The sequence below is a fragment of the Gymnoscopelus microlampas genome (assembly GCF_963454915.1).
Source record: "Gymnoscopelus microlampas genome assembly, chromosome: 2".
NCBI lineage: Eukaryota > Metazoa > Chordata > Actinopteri > Myctophiformes > Myctophidae > Gymnoscopelus > Gymnoscopelus microlampas.
This window is the reverse complement of record NC_139939.1, coordinates 47,751,226-47,776,646: the sequence shown is the minus strand read 5'-3', so window position 1 is coordinate 47,776,646 and position 25,421 is coordinate 47,751,226. Positions and strand designations below refer to the sequence as shown.

Here is a 25,421-nt window from a genome sequence, read left to right as displayed (position 1 = left end):
ATAGATTAATTCACTTACTACGCCGCAGGGATGTGTGCTTCTGTTTCTGTTCAACAGTACCTGTGACAGTCAGAATTGTACTGATAGATTATGAGAATGGTGCTTTAATTGAATTTATTTTTCGTATTTTTTTGCACCTAATGAAAAAGTTACCTGTGACAACCAATGTGATTCCAAGTTTACCGTACATTTTCCCATCTGGTTTGTTTGTTGTGAGCCTGAACATGTATTTTGCTGAATCAGTCTCTCTCAGGTCTCTAATCGTCAGGGTACAACTCCCCCTTTCATCACAATCGTACTGCACACGACCTGCATACTCAGATTCCTGGGACATATCTATTTGATCCTTTGTTTTAGTGGTGAACCAAAATCTGTTTGTGACTTTGTAACCTGCATTGGATGGGTAAATGTAGGTGCAGCTTATTTGCACAGTTGATCCCTTAATGGCGCACACATGATTTGAGTTGTAGGTTACTCCCCAGACATCTCCACACTGTATCACTGTAACACAGAAGAGAACATATACTGTAATCAATGTCTTAGTTAGAGGACAGAAGATGTTACACTTCAAGATGTAACACTTTACTTAAAGGTCGAGTCTATAATGCATTATAATCGTATTTATAATGTATTATAATGCGCTTATAAGGCATTACAACACTTATTATAAATGTTAATAATCATGTATAAAAACGTATAACTACGTTTAAAATTGGCCTGTTATGGCGTCACCATGAGGCTGATTTGAAATTTCAAGTGTCATTTCTTCCCCGCCCTAGTGGGAATGTGCATGCACAATTTCATGGAAATCGCACGCTGTTCATAATTTGAGGGATTTTGTTTAAAACCGATCAATCATTGCTGCAAACATTGGAAGTCCATGTTAGCCAATCAGGATGAAATATGGAAAATCTGACAGATACGCCTTGATTGCATGAGATACTGTGTACCGATTTGCGTGACGTTTGGACCAAATCTGCAGGAGTTATATAAAAAAATATGCCTCCTGATGCCGCTATAACAGGCCGATCTGAAAGATTTGCTGCGATCTGGCCAACGGTGCCAAAGATTAGCTGCACACAGACAGACGGACACACACACACACACACGGTCGGACAGACGGACAGGGTGCAAAACATAAAATAATATGTAACGTAATGTAAGATATAATTCATTATATGTCACTGTATATTTGTCCTCTGCATTCTACCCAATACATACATTGAAACTATACAAACTATAGCATGCCAGGTCGCATATGTCTAATTAACATATTATCTAAATTAAATGTTAACCTTTGCATAAGACTGCATGGTGAAATGAGCTTTATAGAAATTAAATATTTCATCATCTGTAGTCAAAGTGAAGACAGCAGATTCAAAATGTCTCCCAAACAACCACTGACTTAAAACATTTCTAAAGAACAGTATTTTAAAATGTCAAGCTTTTTTTGTCAGAGACCAGCTAAAAGCAGTAATGATGATACAGTATCCTGTAGCTTCACATACTGGTATCTTCACTGTCATTGTACATTCTGATCTCCTATGAAACACATTATAGTGTATTATGTTTGATTTAAGATGGCGTAAAATGCTGTGCCAGACCTGTTCTCTAACAGCTTGCTTTGTTTATCCATATACGGTAAACATGTTCATTTGACTCATTTACTGTATTGGTCGGACATAATTAAACACATGTATTTCCTTTTAGACAGCATTTATTTCTGATATATTTTTATGTATGGCAACTTCAAAATGTGACAATTTTAATTAAACATTCAGGTTAACCACATTAACCCTGACGTCCAATGTAGGCAAATTTGTCAGAATTTGGTAGAATTTGTCATAATTTTTCAAAGATTTTCAAAAAAAAAAAAAAAAATCTTTAAAAAAATAATTGTAACCTCACAAGGTGTTTCACTCTGACGCCTTGTCGTACGACAAAGTATGGGCTTAAATGGGTAAGAAAATGTCCCCCATATTTATTTATATTCTTACATATCAAACCATGCTTCTAATTTCAAATTTAAGCAGACACTCTTATCCAGTGCTTACTAACGAGTTCCGTTCTTATGAGTTTACCGTTCTCGATTAGAAAGGTCATTATCTGTCCAGTATAACATATGACATTTGACATGATATCACATCATCACATCACAACATACAAAATACAAAGAATGAACCTATAATAACCTTTAATAAATATAAATATAAATACCTGGTAGAGTCAAAAGGAAGAGCACAAATCCACGTGTTGCTCCTCTAACATTCATAGTGAGGCCTCTCCTCTCAGTTGAAGGCTACAGAGATATTAAAACACATTAGCTGGTGGATAATGCATACGAGGAAATATTACAATATCATTTATCAACAACGGTGCTTTCTTCTCTGTATGTATGCTCTCTCTCTACCCTTGTCAAAAATGCCTAAAAGGTTTAGGCATAAGAGGCCCTTTTACTCAGTCATAGTTCAATATGGTATTTGAATCTCCGAAAAAAGGAGTGAATTAACCTACAGAGCATGCAGGCAACTTGGATTGATACCACCGAGGTTGATACCGGATACGGGTACCATTCAGCTCACGCAAAGGAGTGTGATGGGTGAGAAATATGATGAGAGACAGAGCTAGAACGATTCCGTCTCTGTCGGGTGGAAACCTCAAACAGGTGCAGTGACTTTGGCCAGTTTCACTTTCAAAACCTCTGCATCTTGCATGTCACACAAACAGAATGCAATGCATTTTATTGATATAACAAGTTTGTTCATACAGAGCCCTATCCACAAATCCACCATTAAACTTCCACAATCCACATTATCAAAACCATTGGTGTTATGTGCTGGATTCGAACCAACATCATCTGGGGTCACACGCTCTATGCAGGAGCGCGTGAAGTAGCAGATCTATAAGCTCAAAACACGTCGCGCCGCATTTAGAGCTTGCAGATCTGCTACTTTTGATGCTTTTGTGTGACGCTGTGGTATGATCAAGTAGGGTCTTCATTTACGGAAAAAACACATTTTGTAGATAGGAGGTTTCTGCCCGACAGCAACGATACTGTATGTGTAATGAAAGAAAAGGAAAGAGAGCAAAACAATAGCATCGGCCTAACATGTCACCTAGACCACAAGATAATAGCAAACACAGGAAATCATCATTTTGAGGGTGTTTAGAGGAAGCTTGGTGATGCATAGAAACTTAGCAAGAGTTGAAACCTGTCCAAAGCATTTGTTGAAAACAGTGTCCAATTTCTAACTGCTTATATATGATGTTTTGCATAGTATTGTATATTTGTCTGTCATTAAATGTTTTGATGAATTGAGTACAAAGGACCACAATGGAAACAAGCCTTAGGCTTTCTTGGGTTTAAAATCCTCTCAGCAGACCTTGTATTGAACTGAACTTTCCTGTGCAAACTGCTAATAAAGTATTCAATCAATCAATCAATCAATCAATCAATCAATCAATCAATCAATCAATCAATCAATCAATCCACACAGACAGTGTCCACATGGGACAGACACATTTGTTTTACCACTTGAACCCTAGCATCTCCATTCTGTGGGGAACATTAGCCGAAAATAGCTGATCTACAAGCTCACAACGCCTCACAACGCCTCACGCTACACAGTTGTGTAGTTACGAAGAAATAAAGAACTAGATAAAGTGCTCCTCGGAGCACAGGTCTCTGCCAGGTCAGATACGTTATTGTGGCCTCCTGGTGGCGCTATAATAGGCCAATGTGAAAAGGGTACCATTTATTCTTAGGTCGTTCACGGCAATCGGACACTGCATTCATGATTTGAAGCATTTTGTTCCAAAAATGTGTTTTGCTAAATTAGACCTGCTGGTGGCGCTATAACAGGCCAATGTGAAAAGGGTGGCATTTCTTCCTCGGCCTAGTGGGAATGTGCGTGTGAAATTTCACGGAAATCGCACGCTGCGTTCATGGTTTGAGGCAGTTTGTTCAAAACGGACCAATCCTGCAAACTTTGGATGGCAACCTTAACCAATAAGGATGGAATATGGGAAATCGGACAGATCAGGGTTGATCACATGACTATAGAGATACTGTGTACCGATTTGCATGACGTTTGGTTAAAAACTGTAGGAATAATGTGAAAAAAATGGGTTTTGCACAAATCGGCCTCCTGGTGGCGCTATAACAGGCCCATGTGAAAAATTTGAGGCAGAGGTTCTGAATTGGCATCCAGGGAGTGTGTGTGCACAGTTTCGCAGCGACCGGGCCAACGGTGCCGGAGATTTGGTGGTAACACACGGACACACGGACGGACACACGGACACACGGACGGACACACGGACGGAGGGTAAAACATACTCTCTCGCCATGCCTTACGGCCTGGCGGAGACAATTATCGCTCCATCGATTAGAAATTGATAATTCAAAATATGCTCCTCATTGACTTACTGTACATTGTACAGTGAAAACGCTCTCTAAGTCACTCTTTTAGCCCATAAACGAACCAAACAAAGCTGATTCAGACAATATAGAACATCACCAAACCCAGTACTGCGTCCGTAAGTGCGTGCATGTGTGCGTGCACACAAACACACACACGCGCGCATGCGGGCACACAAGCAAACGCGCACACATGCACGCACGCACGCACCAAGTAAACATAGAAAATATGTGAGCCCTAGCCACACCCAGTGGCAGATGAAACTTCAGAGGTGGAGGCTGGTGGGTGGAGGGCAGGGGCTGAGGTGGCTGCACTGATGGAAGAAGTACTCACATTTTTTACTTAAGTAAAAGTATCATTACCCTATTGTAGAAATAATCTGTTACAAGTACAGTACAAGTTCGGTATTCAACATTTACTTGAGTAAAAGTACAAAAGTATTAGCATCAAAATGTACTTTAAGCACCAAAAGTAAAAGTACTCATTATGCTGTCAGTGCTCACTAATTATTAAGAGCAGAGGGTGACGTGTTGTGAGCTTGTAGATTGGCTATTTTCAAATTGCCAAAGTATGTATATAGGTCTGAAGTGTTTTTTTTGCCTTTGAGATGTATAGGTGTAGTAGAAGTAGAAATATTGAAAATTTGATATACTCAAGTAAAGTAAGAGTACCTAAAATTTAAAAAAAAAATACAGTACTTGAGTAAATGTAGGCTACTTGGTTACTTTACACCACTGGGTGGCTGTCTTTCTAGGTTTCTGCATGTTTTGTTGTCTCTTGTCCTTGGTAGAGGGAACAGATTGGTGATGCAGGAAGTAAGACACTGTACTGTAGGTTGAATGCTGTCCTTTATCTGCTTGTGCTTCAGCAATCCCAGCCTCAAGCAAGCACACATGCAATGTACTGTATAAAGAGGTAGACTAATTTACTGGAGTGGTGACTTTAATGGAGACTTGCCTTTAAAACTCATGCAGAATGTTGTTCTTCAGTTTATCAGGGTTCCTTGTATCTTTGAATTGCATTTGGTTACATTGAAAGTGTCCCAATGAAACCAAAGTATAGTGAATTTTCATTGGTCAAATAATTCCAGTCAAATCATCATAGTAGAAATCTCAGGGTATAGTCAACCATGAAGAATGACACAAAATGATATAGCACAACTTTATTCATGCAGTGTCATTTATATAACATTTATATAATGAAATGTAATATGACTTTGCAATATAAATGCTCTCCATAGTCTATAGAAATATAATAAAGAGAATAGAATTGACTGCTAATACGTATCATATAGCAATAGGACAGTTTTACAGGATGTGTCTATAGTACTTGAATGAAGATAAGAAATAAAAGTCTTCACACTGTAACTTTGCAAAAGTTCCCAATCAAGGCTTTATTATAGATAAATCTATTATTGATTGATTGGGAGCTTTTGCAAAGTCACAGTGCATGTGCAGACTTCCATTTCTTATCTTGCCTTAAATCCACTGCTGGTCCTTTACCTGCCATCCAGCGGATGCGTCAGTTTTATTCTTTCTATATGAAGATCATGACTTGGAAATAGATAAAGATAAAATAAAAATGTTATGTTCCCCTAAAGAACATGTGGGAGAACTGCAGGAATTGAGCATGTGTTTGCACACAAACAAATTTCACCTGTAAACCTGTGATTTGACAATAAAGATGATTCTGATGGTAAAATTGTGTGTGTGTCATACAACATCATACAATACTTCAAAAGCCTCCTCATCGAGGCCTCTGGCTCTGAAAACACAGTATGTATGGAAACACATTTCCACCAATTTGATGAAAAAGAAAAAAGATCCTGGAACTTAGAAGCTCAAAATAATGAGATTGATTGATTGATTGAAATTAGTATTAGGCAAAATAATGTAAAACAACACAGTTACATTTATAATACTTTTTGTCTAAATTTAAGGTCCGAATCTGTTGGGGTCCTTGAATTACTTTCATAGTCATATATAGTAGCAAACAAACAGTTCAAATCAACATAAAAATACAGAGGAAAAAATACCACTATGTACAAAAAAAAAGCATGAAAAATAAAAAATATATACAAAATGAGAAACTTTAGTAACTCATTATTTTGATACAGAGCTATATTGACATTACTTTGAGAGTCATTTTGAGATACTAAACCATTTTAAGAAAGTTTATCATTATTTTGAGATACACATTTTTGTTAAAGTTCATCATTATAATGTTTTGCAGGATCGGGCTCAGGAACCAGAGTGTTCTCTTGGAATCCGAAGGTTCCCAGTTCGATCCCCGGCTCCAACCTGGCTTTGTGTCAAAGTGTCCTTGGGCATGACACTTAAACCCTAACTGCTTCTGATGCCTGTGTGGTGCCTTGCATGGTTGCCTCTGACGTTGGTGAGCGAACGGTTGTAAAGGACGTTGGACAAATGCGCAATTAACATAAATGCTATATTTGGAGAAACTTTGTAATTATTTTGGGATACTGTACTGTACCTTCTTTTTTTGATCACATTGGCAGAAATGGACTTGAATAGTGTCTCTATTGTCACCATAGGCCTACATGTATTTGCATCCCTGCAGAGGAGCAGATGTTCCCATAAACAGGATCAGAGTCCTTCTGTTCTGTAGAGGCAGAGCCGCAACTGGCCATAGGTATGTAAACAGGATCAGAGTCCTTCTGTTCTGTAGAGTCGAAGCTGCAACTGGCCATAGGTATGTAAACAGGATCAGAGTCCTTCTGTTCTGTAGAGGCAGAGCTGCAACTGGCCACAGCTGAGATGTTCCCATAAACAGGATCAGAGTCCTTCTGTTCCGTAGAGGCAGAGCCGCAACTGGCCACAGCTGAGGTGTTCGCATAAACAGGGTCAGTGTCGAACTGGGGGAGATATAGACATATTCATTCATTAATTCAGCAGTAAAATTTGTTTTTGTATTTGTCACTGTACACATTTGCACCTAGTACATGAAATTAATCTTTTGCTTTTACCCATCTTGATTATTAAAGGGATATTTCACTTAAAAAAGGGTAATTTTATCGTCTACTCAGGCTTTTGTGAGCCCCCCAGACAGTTTTTGAGTTGCTTGATTCAGTATTTAGACATTTGATATTAATTTGATCAGACATGACCCCTTCCTATACAAACCCATTATAACTTCAAACTCCATTTGAAGGTTCTGGTTCTGGTGACTCATCCTGCCCTCCTAATACGTGAGGGGGCCGTGTTTTTTCGAATACTTTTTTCATTGTATTATTATTTTTTTTCATTTAAAATAAATTATATCTGTCTGTGTATTAGAAGAATAATATCAGTCACCAGGAACAAGGACGGGTGTTTCCGATGAATCAAACATGGTTAAAATGGAGTTTGAAGTTACAATGGGTTTGTATAGGAACGGGGCGTGTCTGATAAAATGAATATCAAATATTGAAATACTGAATGAAGCAACTTAAAAACTAAAACTAAAACTAGAAAAAGTGCTTTAGTACTTTAAGTACCGAAATTAAAAATACTCATTATGCTGCTAGTACTCACTAATTATTAAGAGTAGAGGGTGTGCAAAGCAACGTGTTGTGAGCTTATAGATTGGCTATTTCCAAATTGGCAAAGTATACTATATACTATAGGTCTGAAGTGGTTTTGTAATAACAATCAAAATTTACAAAGTGACTAAAGTTTTCAAATAATTATATTTGCCTTTGAGATGTATGGTGGAAGTAAAGCTATTGAAAATTGGATATACTCAAGTAAATTAAAAGTACCTCATTTTTTTTAACTTAAGTACAGTACTTGAGTACATATACAGTAGGCTACTTAGTTACTTTACACCACTGGGTGGCTGTCTTTCTAGGTTTCTGCATGTTTTGTTTTCATTTCTCTTGTCTCTTGTCCTTGGTAGAGGGAACAGATTGGTGATGCAGGAAGTAAGACACTGTAGGTTGAATGCTGCATGGCCTTTATCTGCTGAGTGCTTCAGCAAACCCAGCCTCAAGCAAGCATATCTTTTATTTTTCTAATACACACACAGATTATATCTGTCTGTGTATTAGAAGAATAATATCAGTCACCAGGAACAAGGACGGGTGTTTCCGATGAATCAAACATGGTTAAAATGGAGTTTGAAGTTACAATGGGTTTGTATAGGAACGGGGCGTGTCTGATAAAATGAATATCAAATATTGAAATACTGAATGAAGCAACTTAAAAACTAAAACTAAAACTAGAAAAAGTGCTCCTCGAAGCACAGGTCTCCGCAAGGAGACCTGTGCAAGGAGAAGGTCAGGTAGGCTATTGTGGCCTCCTGGTGGCGCTATAATAGGCGTGTGAAAAGGGAGCCATTTGTTCTTAGGCCTTGCACGACAATCGGACACCGACTGCATTCATGATTTGAGGCATTTTGTTAAAAACACTTGTTTCGCTAAATTAGACCTGCTGGGGGCGCTATAACAGGGCAATGTTAAATGGGTGGCATTTGTTCCTTTGTTCAACATAGTGTGAATGTGCGTGCAAAGTTTGACCGCAATCGGACAGTGCGTTCATGATTTGCGGAATTTTGTTCAAAACAAGCCAATAATGCAAACTTTAGATGTCAATCTTAGCCAATCAGGATAGAATATGAAAAATCAAACACATCCGTTGTGATCACATGACTAGAGATCATCTGTACCGATTTGCTTGAAATTTGGATAAAATTGGAAGGAGTAGTATAAAATAATGTGTTTTACATAAGTTGGCCTCCTGGTGGCGCTGTAAAAAGCAAATGTGAAAAATGCAGGGCAGATGTTTTTCCTTGGCCCGTAGGGAGTGTGCGTGCAAAGTTTTACGCAGATCGGTGCAGTTATAGTTAGAAATGTAAATCGGCCTGTTATAGCGCCACCATGTGGCTGATGTGAAAATGTTCAAGTGGCAGTTATTTCTCTGCCTAGTGGGAATGTGTGTGTGAAATTTCATGGAAATTGCAAGCTGCGTTCATGATTTGAGGCATTTTGTTCAAATCGGGCCAATCCTGCAAACTTTGGAAGGCAACTTTAGCCAATCAAGATGGAATATGGAAAATCAGACAGATCCGTGTTGATCACATGACTATAGAGATACTGTGTACTGATTTGCGTTATGTTTGAATAAAATCTGTAGGAGTAATATAAAAAATGCGTTTTGCACAAATCGGCCTCCTGGTGGCGCTATAACAGGCCCATGTCAAAAACTTGGGCCAGAGGTTCTGAATTGGCATCCAGGGAGTGTGTGTGCACAGTTTCGCAGCGACCGGGCCAACGGTGCCGGAGATTAGCTGCTCACAGACAGATGGACACACAAACGGACACACGGACACACGGACGGACGGACGGGGTACAAAACATACTCTCTCGCCATGCCTTCGGCCTGGCGGAGACGAAAAAAGGATCCCTTTAAGAGCAGAGGGCTACTATACCTGGACTGCTGGTTCTCCCCTGTCTGGCTGCCTGGAGGCTCTTTTTATTCTATGGAAGAGAAACACAGTTTTAAGTCAGTCTGTGATTTATCTAGTTGAATTTGATCAAAGTGTAAAGGGAAAGCTAAATGTACAGTATATCACCTGATCCACAGTAAGATGAAGACGGACATGATGGCCAGGAGAACAGCTACGCGGATTCCTGCAGCTGCGGCTGCTGAGGCCCATGGTGCTGGGGATCAGACGCTCAAATTAAAACACTGACAATGCGAGCCTGACTTATGGATCTGTTAACAATAATGAAAAATAGGAAATCAGCAATCCAACTTGTTGGCTTGTTATCCTGACCGTGGGTAAAATGAGAATGTTTTATCTACTTACATTGGACATCTATGAAGACGAATGATGAGTTTAAGTGTCCATATTCATTTGAAGATTGACAATGGTACGTCCCGCTGTCCTTAGAGCTGATTAAGGAGAAGTTATACGTTTCATCTGGTCCCTGATGCAGTATTGTGTTCTCCTTGTACCAGGTGTACAATTCTTTCGGGTTGGCATCACTTTCACAAGTCAGAATCAGTGGACTACCCTCCTTTATCACAGCAGAGGGTCTCACTGATAATGAAGCATTCTTTGGACCATCTGCAGAACGTGATATTAACACAGATTAACTTTTACATTCAAATATATTTTCGTATACTGAAGGGAAGCTTGTAACTTGAACGTTAATGATGCAAGCCACCTGAACGCAGGTGGGCATGGGTTGGAGTGGTTCAATAATCAATAGAGAAGTTGAACTGAATGGCTCGACATCAGGAAAACCACTCCGGGATGAATAGTTGGCATTTAGATTTAGGCCATTTTGTTCATACCTTGTCATGCAGTTATTTTACTCACATTTGACAGTAATGAGGGTGCTGGTAGATATCTTTGCTCCCATATCATTCTCTGCTTTACAGACATACTCTCCAGTGTCAGAGGTTTGGATGAAATGGAAGAAGAGCTGTGATTCACCACTAGAACTGAGGGCCTGATCTTCATGGTTTTTGAACCAAGTGATTACAGCTGGTGGGAAGGCCTCACTTGTGCAGCTCAGAGTCACTGAACTGCCCTCCACTACGTCACCAGATGGACTCACTGACAATGAAGCATTCTTCGGACCGTCTACAGAACATGATTTTAACATAGATTAACTTTAAAATGATGTAAAGAAAATACATAATCCATTGGCAGGGAATGTGAATTTTTAATATGCCTCCCTAATCACTGTGGAGCATGCCAAACAACCTCAAACATGTTCAATGATCAATAAAGTAGTTGGCGTACTGTATTAATCATTATATTCTTCATTCATTTGTATGCTGAGTATCAGGCCACAGTCACAAAACAAACACAACTGTGATTTGAGAGGGTCAAAGCATGAACAGCACAACTTAAAAACAACTCACATCTGACAGTGAGAGTTTCTTCAGGAGCTCTGACATCCTCTTGACCTTTAATAGTACAGGAGTATTCTCCTGCATGATGACTGCTCACTGGGTCTAGAACCACATAGTTCTGTTGTCTCTCTGTGAGGTTTAGAGCCTGTCCGTTGTGGTACCAGATGTAGGTGGGGTTGTTACAGTTGGTCTTACAGGTCAGTGTCACATTCTGTCCTTCTGTCACTGTGGGAGGAGTCAATGTCACCCGCAGGTCTAGAGGATGCCATGAATAAATAATAAGTAACATCATGATGATTATAGTCACAATAGATGAATTTACTTACTACAGGGATGTGTGCTTCTGTTTATGTTCAACAGTACCTGTGCCAGTCAGAATTGTACTGATAGATTATGAGAATGGTTTGTATAGGAAGGGGGCGTGTCTGATAAAATTAATATCAAATGTCTAAATACTGAATCAAGCAACTTAAAAACTGTCCGGGGTGATGATATGATTTTATGAAAATGTTTTATCTACTTACATTGGACATCTATAAAGACGAATGATGAGTTTAAGTGTCCATATTTATTTGAAGATTGACAATGGTACGTCCCGCTGTCATTAGAGCTGAAGGAGTTGAAGTTATACGTTTCATCTGGTCCCTGATGCAGTATTGTGTTCTCCTTGTACCAGTTGTACGATGCTTTCGGGTTGGCATCACTTTCACAAGTCAGAGTCACTGAACTACCCTCCTTTATCACAGCAGAGGGTCTCACTGATAATGAAGCATTCTTTGGACCGTCTGCAAAAGATGATATTAAGACAGATTTTCATATACTGCAGGGAAGCTTGTAACTTGAACGTTAATGATGCAAGCCACCTGAACACCTGGGGTGGGCTTATGCAGGTGGCGGTGGGCATAGGTTGGAGTGGTTCAATAATAAATAGAGAAGTTGAACTAAATAGCTCGACATCAGCAAAACCACTCTGGGATGAATAGTTGGCATTTAGATTTAGGCCATTTGTTCATACCTTGTCATGCAGTTATTTTACTCACATTTGACAATAATGGGGGTGCTGGTAGATAGCTTTGCTCCCATCTCATTCTCTGCTTTACAGACATACTCTCCAGTGTCAGAGGTTTGGATGGAATGGAAGATGAGCTGTGATTCACCACTAGAACTGAGGGCCTGATCTTCATGGTTTTTGAACCAAGTGATCACAGCTGCTGGGAAGGCCTCACTTGTGCAGCTCAGAGTCACTGAACTGCCCTCCACTACGTCACCAGATGGACTCACTGACAATGAAGCATTCTTCGGACCGTCTGCAGAACATGTTTTTAACATAGATTAACTTTAAAATTAATAAATGAAAATAAATAATCCATTGGCAGGGAATGTGAATGTGTAATATGCCTCCGTAATCACAGTGTTTACATGTTTGATGATGTGAAAGCAAAATCTGAATGGGAACTCAATCAAATAAGATAGACAAAATAAGGCACAGACAAGGTCATAGTTTGAGAAGTATCAGTGATAACTAGAAAAAGTGCTCCTCGGAGCACAGGTCTCCGCCAGGTCAGGTAGGTTATTGTGGCCTCCTGGTGACGCTATAATAGGCCAATGTGAAAAGGGTGTCATTTCTTCTTAGGCCTTTCAATGGGATGACACTGCATTCATGATTTGAGGCATTTTGTTCCAAAAATGTGTTTTGCTAAATTAGACCTGCTGGTGGCGCTATAAAGGCCAATGTGAATGTGAAAAGGGGGGCATTTCTTCCTCGGCCTAGTGGGAATCTGCATGCAAACTTTCACGGAAATTGCACACTGCATTCATGTTTTGAGGCATTTTGTTTAAAACTGACCAATCCTGCAAACTTTGGAAGCCACTGTAAGCCAAATAGGATGGAATATGAAATATCGGACAGATCCATCAGAATCACATGACTATGGAGATGCAGTGTACCAATTTGCGTGTTTTTTGGACATAATCTGAAGGAATAATCTCCAAAAATGTATTTTACATAAATCGGCCTCCTGGTGGCGCTGTAAAAAGCAGATGTGAAAAATGCAGTCCAATGTTTTTCCTTGGCCTCTAGGGAGTGTGCGTGCAAAGTTTCACGCAGATCGGTGCAGTTATAGTTAAAAATGCAAATCGGCCAGTTATAGCGCCACCATGAGGCTGATTTGAAAATGTTCAAGTGGCATTTCTTCCTCGGCCTAGTGGGAATGTGCATGTGCAATTTTATGGAAATGGCAAGCTGCGTTCATGATTGGAGGCAGTTTGTTCAAAACGGACCAATCCTGCAAACTTTGGAAGCCAACCTTAGCCAATGAGGATGCAATATGGGAAATCGGACAGATCCGGGTTGATCACATGACTATAGAGATACTGTGTACCGATTTGCATGACGTTTGGTTAAAAGCTGTAGGTGTAAAGAGAAAAAATGGGTTTTGCACAAATCGGCCTCCTGGTGGCGCTATAACAGGCCCATGTGAAAAATGTGGGGCAGAGGTTCTGAATTGGCATCCAGGGAGTGGGTGTGCACAGTTTCGCAGCGACCGGGCCAACGGTGCCGGAGATTAGCTGTTAACACACAGACAGGACACACACACACACACACACACACACGGACGGACGGACGGACGGAGGGTAAAACATACTCTCTCGCCATGCCTTTCGGCCTGGCGGAGACAACAATGATCAATAAAGTAGTTGGAGTACTGTATTCATCATTAAATCCTTCATTCATTTGTATGCTGTGAGTATCAGCCCACAGACACAAAACAAATACAACTGTGATTTGAGGGTCAAAGCATGAACAGCACAACTTAAAAACAACTCACATCTGACGGTGAGAGTTTCTTCAGGAGCTCTGACATTCTCTTGACCTTTAACAGCACAGGAGTATTCTCCTGCATGATGACTGCTGACTGGGTCTAGAACCACATAGTTCTGTTGTCTCTCTGTGAGGTGTAGAGCCTGTCCGTTGTGGTACCAGATGTAGGAGGGGTTCTCATTCAGATTGCACTTGGTGTTACAGGTCAGTGTCACCTTCTGTCCTTCCGTCACTGTGGGAGGAGTCAATGTCACTCGCAGGTCTAGAGGGTGCCATAAATAAATAAAAAGGAAACATCATGATGATTAGTCACAATAGATTAATTTACTTACTACAGGGATGTGTGCTTCTGTTTCTGTTCAACAGTACCTGTGACAGTCAGAGTTGTAAAGATAGATTATGAATATGGTGCTTTAATTGAATTTATTTTTCTTCATATTTTTTGCATTTTCAGAATATCTTTATATAGCGTGGGATAGGAGGAAAAGGGTGACTCATAATAGATGAAATTTCATTTTTATTAACTTTATATATTCTATGTGCAGGTCTCTATGAATGTATGTACAGTATGTGTCTTATTCTAAATCAGGTTTTATTATGAGTTGCTGGCTGGGTGTGGACTGGAATGTTTATGTATTTGTTTTTAGTTTTAATAGGTGAGTCTGATAATCCCATGTGCGATGGGTCAAGAAATAGTCCGGACGAGTAAATAAAATATGAATCCAAAAACATATTCATTCATTCATTCATTCACACACACACACACACACACACACACACACACTCACGCGCACGCGCACGCACACGCACACGCACACACACACACACACACACACACACACACACACACACACACACACACACACACACACACACTCATATTTCTTAGATGTTAAATAGAATGCACTGATGGTGCACCTAATGAAAAAGTTACCTGTGACAACCAATGTGACTCCAGGGTGACCAGAATATTTCCCATCTGGTTTGTTTGTAATGAGCCTGAACATGTATTCTGCTGAATCAGTCTCTCTCAGGTCTCTAATCGTCAGGGTACAGCTGTTCCTTTCATCACAAGGGTTCTGCACACGACCTGCATACTCAGAGACCTGGGATATATCTATATGATTCTTTGTTTTAGTGAACCAAAATCTGCTTGTGACTTCGTAACCTGCATTGGATGGGTAACTGTAGGTGCAGCTTATTTGCACAGTTGATCCCTTAATGGCGCACACATGATGAGAGTTGTATGTTACTCCCCAGCCACACTGTATCACTGTAACACAGAACATATACTGTCTGTAATCATTGTCATAGTTAGAGGACAGAAGATGTTCAAGATGTAACACTTTACTTAAAGGTCGGGTCTATAATGCATTATAATGCGTTATAAGGCATTACGACACTTACTATAAATGTTTATTATCATGTATAACAACTTATAACAACTTTTATAATTGGCCTGTTATAGCGTCACCATGAGGTTGATTTGAAATTTCAATTGTCATTTCTTCCCCGCCCTGGTGGGAATGTGCATGCAAAATTTCACGGAAAACACACGCTGTGTTCATAATTTGAGGGATTTTGTTTAAAAACGATCAATCAATCTTTGGAAGCCCATGTTAGATAATCAGGATTAAATATATATAAATCTGATATTAGATCCGCCTTGATCACATGACTATAGAGATACTGTGTACCGATTTGCGTGACGTTTGGACCAAATCTGCAGGAGTTATATCAAAAAATATGTTTTACAAAAATCGGGCTCCTGAGGGGGCTATAACAGGCTGATCTGAAAGATTCGCTGCGATCTGGCCAACGGTGCCAAAGATTAGCTGCACACAGACAGACAGACGGACACACACGCACACACACACGGTCGGTCGGACGGACGGACAGGGCGCAAAACATAGTCTCGGCCACGGCTTCGGCCTGGCGGAGACAAAAAATATATAATATGTAACGTAATGTAAGATGTAATTCATTATTTGTCACTGTATATTTGTCCTCTGCATTCTACCCAATACATACATTGAAACTATACAAACTATAGCATGCCAGGTCGCATCTGTCTAAATAACATGCTATCTAAATTAAATGTTAACCCTTGAATAAGACTGCATGGTGAAATGAGCTTTATGGAAATTAAATATTTCATCATCTGTAGTCAAAGTGAAGACAACAGATTCAAAATGTCTCCCAAACAACCACCGACTTAGAACATTTCTAAAGAACAGTATTTTAAAATGTCAAGCCTTTATTGTCAGAGACAAGCTAAAAGCAGTAATGATGATACATTATTCAGTTTATGTGGTAAAATGTATCCTGAACCTTCACATACTGGTATCTTCGCTGTCATTGTACATTCTGACTCCTATAATACACATTATAGTGTATTATGTTTGATATAAGATGGCGTAAAATGCTGTGGCAGACCTGTTCTCTAACAGCTTGCTTTGTTTATCCATATACAGTAAACGTGTTCATTTAACTCCTTTACTGGATTGGTCAGACAGAATTAAACACTTGTATTTCCTTTTAGACAGCATTTATATCTGATATATTTATGTATGACAACTTCAAAATGTTACAATTTAATTAAACATTTATGTTAACCACATTAACTCTGGCTCCAATTTAGGCAAATTTGTCAACATTTGAAAGATTATTTCAAAGATTAAAAAAAAAAAAAAAAAACATCATGTTAAAAATGATTGTAACCTCACAAGGTGTTTCACTCTGACGCCTTGTCTTACGACGAAGTATGGGCTTAAATGGGTAAGAAAATGTCCCCCATATCTATTTATTTTCCTACAAATCAAACCATGCTTCTAATCTCAAATGTAAGCATTTAGCAGACACTCTTATCCAGTGCTTACTAACAAGTTCCGTTCTCAGTTTACCATTCTCTGTTAGAAAGGTCATGATCTGTGCAGTATAACATATGACATTTGACTTGATGTCACATCATCACAACAGCTCCTCACATGTTCATCTGAAATACAGAGAATGAACTTGTAAAATCTTTGATAGATATAAATGTCGGCCTGTGCCATAGCGTGACGGTCCAGGCACCCTGGGCTGCAATGCCAGCCTGACAGCGTGTTACGGGTTCGACTCCCGTTCCTGACGACCTCTGTTGCGTGTCACCCCCCCCCCCCCCCCCCCCCATCTCTCTCCATATTTCCTGTCAGCCTTTCCTTATCCCTCTCTAAATAGGGCATCGCAGTTTCTGCCCACTTCCTGGTGCCACTGCAAAATACTCCCTTTCCCATTGACTTTTCCAAAAATATTTATATCAATTAATTTAAGCCTAGAATCAAGCTATCCAGGATCCTGGTGAATCATGACCATAAAACGTTTGATTCTGTGGAAAAAACTTTTTTGAAAACGGCAAAACAAAGGGTATTTATTAAATACAGTATATCATATCATTAAATATAAAATTAAAAAAAATCACAGAAAAAAAGGTTTTATGGTCATGATTCACCAGGATCCTGGATAGCTTGATTCTAGGCTTAAATTAATTGATAAAAATATTTTTGGAAAAGTCAATGGGAAAAATGCATTGAGTATTTTGCAGTGGAACCCGGAAGTGGCCGCAACTGCGATGCCCTATAAAGGCATAAAAATCCCCAAAAAAATATTTCAAAAATAATAAATAAATATAAATACCTGGTAGAGTCAAAAGGAAGAGCACAAATCCACGTGTTGCTCCTCTAACATTCATAGTTAGGCCTCTCCTCCTGGTTGAAAGCTTCAGAGGTATTGAGGCAGAAGGGGCCCTTTTACTCAGTCATAGTTCAATATGGTATTTGAATCTTCGAAATAATGTTGCTTCTTTCAAAAAGGAGTAAACTAACTTACAGAGCATGCAGGCAACTTGGATTAATACCACCGAGGTTCATACCGGATACGGATACCATTCAGCCCACGCAAAGGGATATGATGGGTGAGAAATATGATGAGAGAGAGAGCTAGAACGATTCCGTCTCTGTAGGGTGGAAACCTCATTATGTCCAAAACCGTTACTTTTCAGGATTCAAATTCAAAAATAGTTAAAAAACTCAAAACACGTCGCCTCGCGCCACGTTTAGAGCTTACAGATCTGATGCTTTTGATGCTTTTGTGTGACGCTGTAGTGTGATCAAGTAGGGTCTTTATGTACAAAAAATGTGGAGATAGGAGGTTACTGCCCGACAGCAACGATAATGAAAGAAAAGGAAACAATAGCATGGGCCTAACATGCCACCTAGACCACAAGATAATAGCAAACACAGGAAATCATCATTTTGAAGGTGTTTAGAGGTAGCTAGGTGATTCATAGAAACTTAGCAAGAGTTGAAACCTGTCCAAAGCATTTGTTGAATACAGTGTCCAATTTCTAACTGCTTATATGATGTTTTGCATAGTATTGTATATTTGTCTGTCATTAAATGTTTCGATGAATTGAGTACAAAGGACCCCAATGGAAACAAGCCATAGGCTTTCTTGGGTTTAAAATCCTCTCAGCAGACCTTGTATTGAACTGAACTTTCCTGTGCTTTTGTTTGAGGTAATAACGTATTCAATCAATCGCACATAGATTTGGCGGCCCCCCTGTAGTAACTCTGAGGACCCCCCAGGTGTCCCGGACCCCCTGTTGAAGAGCCCTGTACTAGTGGAACACCCTCAACTGTGTGTCCATGTGTCTGTCCCATGTGGACACTGTGTGTGGATTGATGGTTTGTTTGTTTGTTTGTTTGTTTGTTTGATTGAATATGATTGATTGATTGATTGATTGATTGATTGATTGATTGATTGATTGAATACTTTATTACCAAAAACAAAAGCACAGGAAAGTACAGTTCAATACAAGGTCTGCTGAAAAGTGTTTTTTTTTTTTACCACTTTTACCACTTGAGCCTTAGCATCTCCATTCTGGGGAACATTAGCCGAAATACTGGTCACACTCACACATTTTCTCTTGCGTGTCGTCCAGAAATGCCTCAAAACACTTATCATAAGTCAGTGCATCTCGTCTCTATCCTGTGTTCATACCAATAATCTGTGCAGATATTTTGTGCAGTCTTGCTGATCTTTAAAACATCTGTTAAACCAAATAAAAAATAAAAACCTTGACTTGCACTACTGTTATTGATAGCAATAGGTATTTTCACACTACACTGTCGGATACAGGGTGCTAGAAAATATGTGAGCCCTTTAATAGGGCCACGCCCAGTGTGAAACTTCAGAGGTGGAGGCTGGCGGGTGGAGGGCAGGGGCTGAGGTGGCTGCACTGATGGAAGAAGTACTCACATTTTTTACTTAAGTAAAAGTATCAATACCCTATTGTAGAAATAGTCTGTTACAAGTACAAGTTCGGTATTCAACATTTACTTGAGTAAAAGTACAAAAGTATTGGCATCAAAATTTACTTTAAGTACCGAAAGTAAAAAAGTACTCATGGTGCTAGTACTCACTAATTATTAAGAGGGTGAGCAAAGCGACGTGTTGTGAGCTTGTAGATTGGCTATTTTCAAATTACCAGAGTATGTAGGTAAGTGGTTTTGTAATAATAATCAAAATTTACAAAGTGACTAAAGTTTTCAAATAATTATATTTGCCTTTGAGATGTATAGTGCAGTAGAAGTAAAAGTATTGAAAACATGTAGTACATGTAGGCTACTTAGTTACTTTACACCACTGGATGGCTGTCTTTCTAGGTTTCTGTATGTTTTGTTTTCATTTACCTTGTCTCCTGTTCTTGGTAGAGGGAACAGATTGGTGATGCAGGAAGTAAAACACTGTTGGTTGAATGCTGGCCTTTATCTGCTGAGTGCTTTAGCAATCCCAGCCTCAAGCAAGCACACATGCAATGCAGTGTATAAAGAGGTAGACTAATTTACTGGAGTGGTGTCATTAAGACTTGCCTTTAAAACTCATGTACAATATTGTTCTTCAGTTTATCAGGGATCCTTGTATCTTTGAATTGCATTTGGTTACATTGAAAGTGTCCCAAAAAAACCCAAAGTATAGTGAATTTTCATTGGTCAAATAATTCCAGTTAAATCATCATAGTAGAAATCTCAGAGTATAGTCAACCATGAAGAATGACACAAAATTATATAGCACAACTTTATTCATGCAGTTTCATTGGTACATTTATATAATGAAATGTATATGACTTTGCAATATAAATGCTCTCCAAAGTCTATAGAAATATAATAAAGAGAATAGAATTGACTTCTAAAACGTATCATATAGCAATAGGACAGTTTTACAGGATGTGTCTATACCTGAATGAAGATAAGATAATAGAAATCTGCACACTGTGACTTTGCATTGGGATCTTTTGCAAAGTCACAGTGTGCAGACTTCTATTTCTTATCTTGCCTTTAATCCACTGTTGGTCCTTTACCTGCCGTCCAGCGGATGTGCCAGTTTTATTCTTTCTATATGAAGATAATGACTTGGAAATAGATAAAGATAAAATAAGAATGTTATGTTCCCCTAAAGAACATGTGAGAAAACTGCAGGAATTGAGCATGTGTTTGCACACAAACATATTTCACCTGTAAACCTGTGATTTCACAATAAAGATGATTCTGATTCTGATGGTAAAAGTGTGTGTGTATATCATACAATACTTCAAAAGCCTCCTCATCGAGGCCTCTGGCTCTGAAAACACAGTACATGTATGGAAACACATTTCCGCCAATTTGATGAAAAAAAAAAAGATCCTGGAACATAGAATCTCAAAATAATGATAAACTTTCTCAAAATAATGAGAAACTTTAGTAACTCATTATTTTGATACAGAACGATATTGACATTACTTTGAGAATCATTTTGAGATACTAAACCATCTAAGAAAGTTTATCATTATTTTGAGATACTAATTTTTGTTAAAGTTCATCATTATAATGTTTTGCAGGATCGGGCTAAGGAACCAGAGTGCTTTCTTGGAATCAGAAGGTTCTCAGTTCGATCGCCAGCTCGCAACTGGCCACAGCTGAGGTGTTCGCATAAACAGGATCAGAGTCCTTCTGTTCCGTAGAGGCAGTGCCGCAACTGGCCACAGCTGAGATGCTCTCATAAACAGGGTCAGTGTTGAACTGGGGGAGATATAGACAAATTAATTAATTCATTCAGCAGTAAAATGTGTCATTGTACAGTATTTGTCACTGTACACATTTGCACCTAGTACATGAAATTAATCCTTTGCATTTACCCATCTTGATTATTAACACATCGGGTGCCAGCATTTTATAATAACAGATTACGTCCCGTTCCCGACGACCTTTGCTGCGTGTCTTCCCCCATCTCTCTCCCCGTTTCCTGTCAGCCTACTTTCACTGTCCCTCTCCAAATAAAGCTATAAAAAGCCCCAAAAAAAATCTTTAAAAAAAAACAAAAACAATGGGTTTGTATAGGAAGGGGGCGTGTCTGATAAAAATTGATATCATGTATCGAAATACTGAATGAAGCAACTTAAAAACTAAAACTAAAAAAAGGATCCCTTTAAGAGCAGAGGGCTACTATACCTGGACTGCTGGTTCTCCCCTGTCTGGCTGCCTGGAGGCTCTTTGTCTTCTATGGAAGAGAAACACAGTTTTAAGTCAGTCTGTGATTTATCTAATTGAATTTGACCAAAGTGTAAAGGGATAGCTAAATGTACAGTATATCACCTGATCCACAGTAAGATGAAGACGGACATGATGGCCAGGAGAACAGCGACGCCAATTCCTGCAGCTGCAGCTCCTGAGGCCCATGGTGCTGGGGATCAGACGCACAAATTAAAACACTGACAATGAGACCCTGACTTATGGATCTGTTAACAATAATGAAAAATCTAGCCATAATTTCCAGGCTTGTTATCCTGACCGTGGGTAAAATGAAACTGTTTTATCTACTTACATTGGACATCTATAAAGACGAATGATGAGTTTAAGTGTCCATATTCATTTGAAGATTGACAATGGTACGTCCCACTGTCCTTAGAGCTGATGGAGGAGAAGTTATACGTTTCATCTGGTCCCTGATGTAGTATTGTGTTCTCCTTGTACCAGGTGTACAATTCTGTCGGGTTGGCATCACTTTCACAAGTCAGAGTCACTGGACTACCCTCCTTTATCACAGCAGAGGGTCTCACTGATAATGAAGCATTCTTTGGACCATCTGCAGAACATGATATTAACACAGATTAACTTTTAAATTCAAATATATTTTCATATACTACAGGGAAGCTTGTAACTTGAACGTTAATGATGCAAGCCACCTGAACACCTGGGGTGGGCTATTGCAGGTGGCGGTGAGCATGGGTTGGAGTGGTTCAATAATCAATAGAGAAGTTGAACAGAATAGCTCGACATCAGGAAAACCACTCCGGGATGAATAGTTGGCATTTAGATTTAGGCCATTTGTTCATACCTTGTCATGCAGTTATTTTACTCACACTTGACAGTAATGGGGGTGCTGGTAGATATCTTTGCTCCCATCTCATTCTCTGCTTTACAGACATACTCTCCAGTGTCAGAGGTGTGGATGGAATGGAAGATGAGCTGTGATTCACCACTAGAACTCAGGGCTTGATCTTCATGGTTTTTGAACCAAGTAATTACAGCTGGTGGGAAGGCCTCACTTGTGCAGCTCAGAGTCACTGAATTGCCCTCCACTACTTCACCAGATGGACTCACTGACAATGAAGCATTCTTCGGACCGTCTACAGAACATGATTTTAACATAGATTAACTTTAAAATGATGAAAATAAAATAAATAATCCATTGGCAGGGAATGTGAATGTTTAATATGCCTCCGTAATCACTGTGGAGCATAAACAACCTCAAACATGTTCAATGATCAATAAAGTAGTTGGCGCACTGTATTAATCGTTATATTCTTCATTCATTTGTATGCTGAGTATCAGGCCACAGTCACAAAACAAACACAACTGTGATTTGAGGGTCAAAGCATGAACAGCACAACTTAAAAATAACTCACATCTGACAGTAAGAGTTTCTTCAGGAGCTCTGATATCCTCTTGACCTTTAACAGCACAGGAGTATTCGCCTGCATGATGACTGCTGACTGGGTCTAGAACCACATGGTTCTGTTGTCTCTCTGTGAGGTTTAGAGCCTGTCCGTTGTGGTACCAGATGTAGGTGGGGTTGTTACAGTTGGTCTTACAGGTCAGTGTCACCTTCTGTCCTTCTGTCACTGTGGGAGGAGTCAATGTCACCCGCAGGTCTAGAGGATATGCCATAAATAAATAAAATAGAAACATCATGATGATTATAGTCACAATAGATGAATTTACTTACTACAGGGGTGTGTGCTTCTGTTTATGTTCAACAGTACCTGTGACAGTCAGAATTGTACTGATAGATTATGAGAATGGTTTGTATAGGAAGGGGGCGATAAAATGAATATCAAATGTCTAAATACTGAATCAAGCAACTTAAAAACTGTCCGGGGTGATGATATGATTTTATGAAAATGTTTTATCTACTTACATTGGACATCTATAAAGACGAATGATGAGTTTAAGTGTCCATATTTATTTGAAGATTGACAATGGTACGTCCCGCTGTCATTAGAGCTGAAGGAGTAGAAGTTATACGTTTCATCTGGTCCCTGATACAGTATTGCGTTCTCCTTGTACCAGGTGTACAATTCTTTCGGGTTGGCATCACTTTCACAAGTCAGATTCACTGAACTACCCTCCTTTATCACAGCAGAGGGTCTCACTGATAATGACGCATTCTTTGGACCATCTGCAGAACATGATATTAACACAGATTAACTTTTAAATTCAAATATATTTTCATATACTACAGGGAAGCTTGTAACTTGAACGTTAATGATGCAAGCCACCTGAACACCTGGGGTGGGCTATTGCAGGTGGCGGTGAGCATGGGTTGGAGTAGTTCAATAATCAATAGAGAAGTTGAACTGAATAGCTCGACATCAGGAAAACCACTCCGGGATGAATAGTTGGCATTTAGATTTAGGCCATTTGTTCATACCTTGTCATGCAGTTATTTTACTCACACTTGACAGTAATGGGGGTGCTGGTAGATATCTTTGCTCCCATCTCATTCTCTGCTTTACAGACATACTCTCCAGTGTCAGAGGTTTGGATGGAATGGAAGATGAGCTGTGATTCACCACTAGAACTCAGGGCTTGATCTTCATGGTTTTTGAACCAAGTAATTACAGCTGGTGGGAAGGCCTCACTTGTGCAGCTCAGAGTCACTGAATTGCCCTCCACTACTTCACCAGATGGACTCACTGACAATGAAGCATTCTTCGGACCGTCTACAGAACATGATTTTAACATAGATTAACTTTAAAATGATGAAAATAAAATAAATAATCCATTGGCAGGGAATGTGAATGTTTAATATGCCTCCGTAATCACTGTGGAGCATAAACAACCTCAAACATGTTCAATGATCAATAAAGTAGTTGGCGCACTGTATTAATCGTTATATTCTTCATTCATTTGTATGCTGAGTATCAGGCCACAGTCACAAAACAAACACAACTGTGATTTGAGGGTCAAAGCATGAACAGCACAACTTAAAAATAACTCACATCTGACAGTAAGAGTTTCTTCAGGAGCTCTGATATCCTCTTGACCTTTAACAGCACAGGAGTATTCGCCTGCATGATGACTGCTGACTGGGTCTAGAACCACATGGTTCTGTTGTCTCTCTGTGAGGTTTAGAGCCTGTCCGTTGTGGTACCAGATGTAGGTGGGGTTGTTACAGTTGGTCTTACAGGTCAGTGTCACCTTCTGTCCTTCTGTCACTGTGGGAGGAGTCAATGTCACCCGCAGGTCTAGAGGATGCCATAAATAAATAAAATAGAAACATCATGATGATTATAGTCACAATAGATGAATTTACTTACTACAGGGATGTGTGCTTCTGTTTATGTTCAACAGTACCTGTGACAGTCAGAATTGTACTGATAGATTATGAGAATGGTTTGTATAGGAAGGGGGCGATAAAATGAATATCAAATGTCTAAATACTGAATCAAGCAACTTAAAAACTGTCCGGGGTGATGATATGATTTTATGAAAATGTTTTATCTACTTACATTGGACATCTATAAAGACGAATGATGAGTTTAAGTGTCCATATTTATTTGAAGATTGACAATGGTACGTCCCGCTGTCATTAGAGCTGAAGGAGTAGAAGTTATACGTTTCATCTGGTCCCTGATACAGTATTGCGTTCTCCTTGTACCAGGTGTACAATTCTTTCGGGTTGGCATCACTTTCACAAGTCAGAGTCACTGAACTACCCTCCTTTATCACATCAGAG

General features: G+C 39.4%; 1 protein-coding gene across 1 annotated transcript; it reads right to left on the bottom strand.

The window, feature by feature from the left end:
- Window positions 1-21,055: 21,055 nt before the first annotated feature.
- LOC311055485 (B-cell receptor CD22-like) lies at window positions 21,056-24,205 on the bottom strand (the record flags this gene model as incomplete). Its single annotated transcript, XM_084071680.1, has 8 exons — window positions 24,139-24,205; window positions 23,601-23,861; window positions 23,089-23,334; window positions 22,543-22,809; window positions 22,080-22,265; window positions 21,776-21,863; window positions 21,632-21,680; window positions 21,056-21,202 (listed from the first exon to the last, which is right to left on the bottom strand). Exons 1-8 carry the CDS (start codon window positions 24,179-24,181, stop codon window positions 21,056-21,058), a joined length of 1,287 nt encoding a protein of 428 aa, XP_083927806.1. The 5' UTR covers window positions 24,182-24,205.
- Window positions 24,206-25,421: the final 1,216 nt, after the last annotated feature.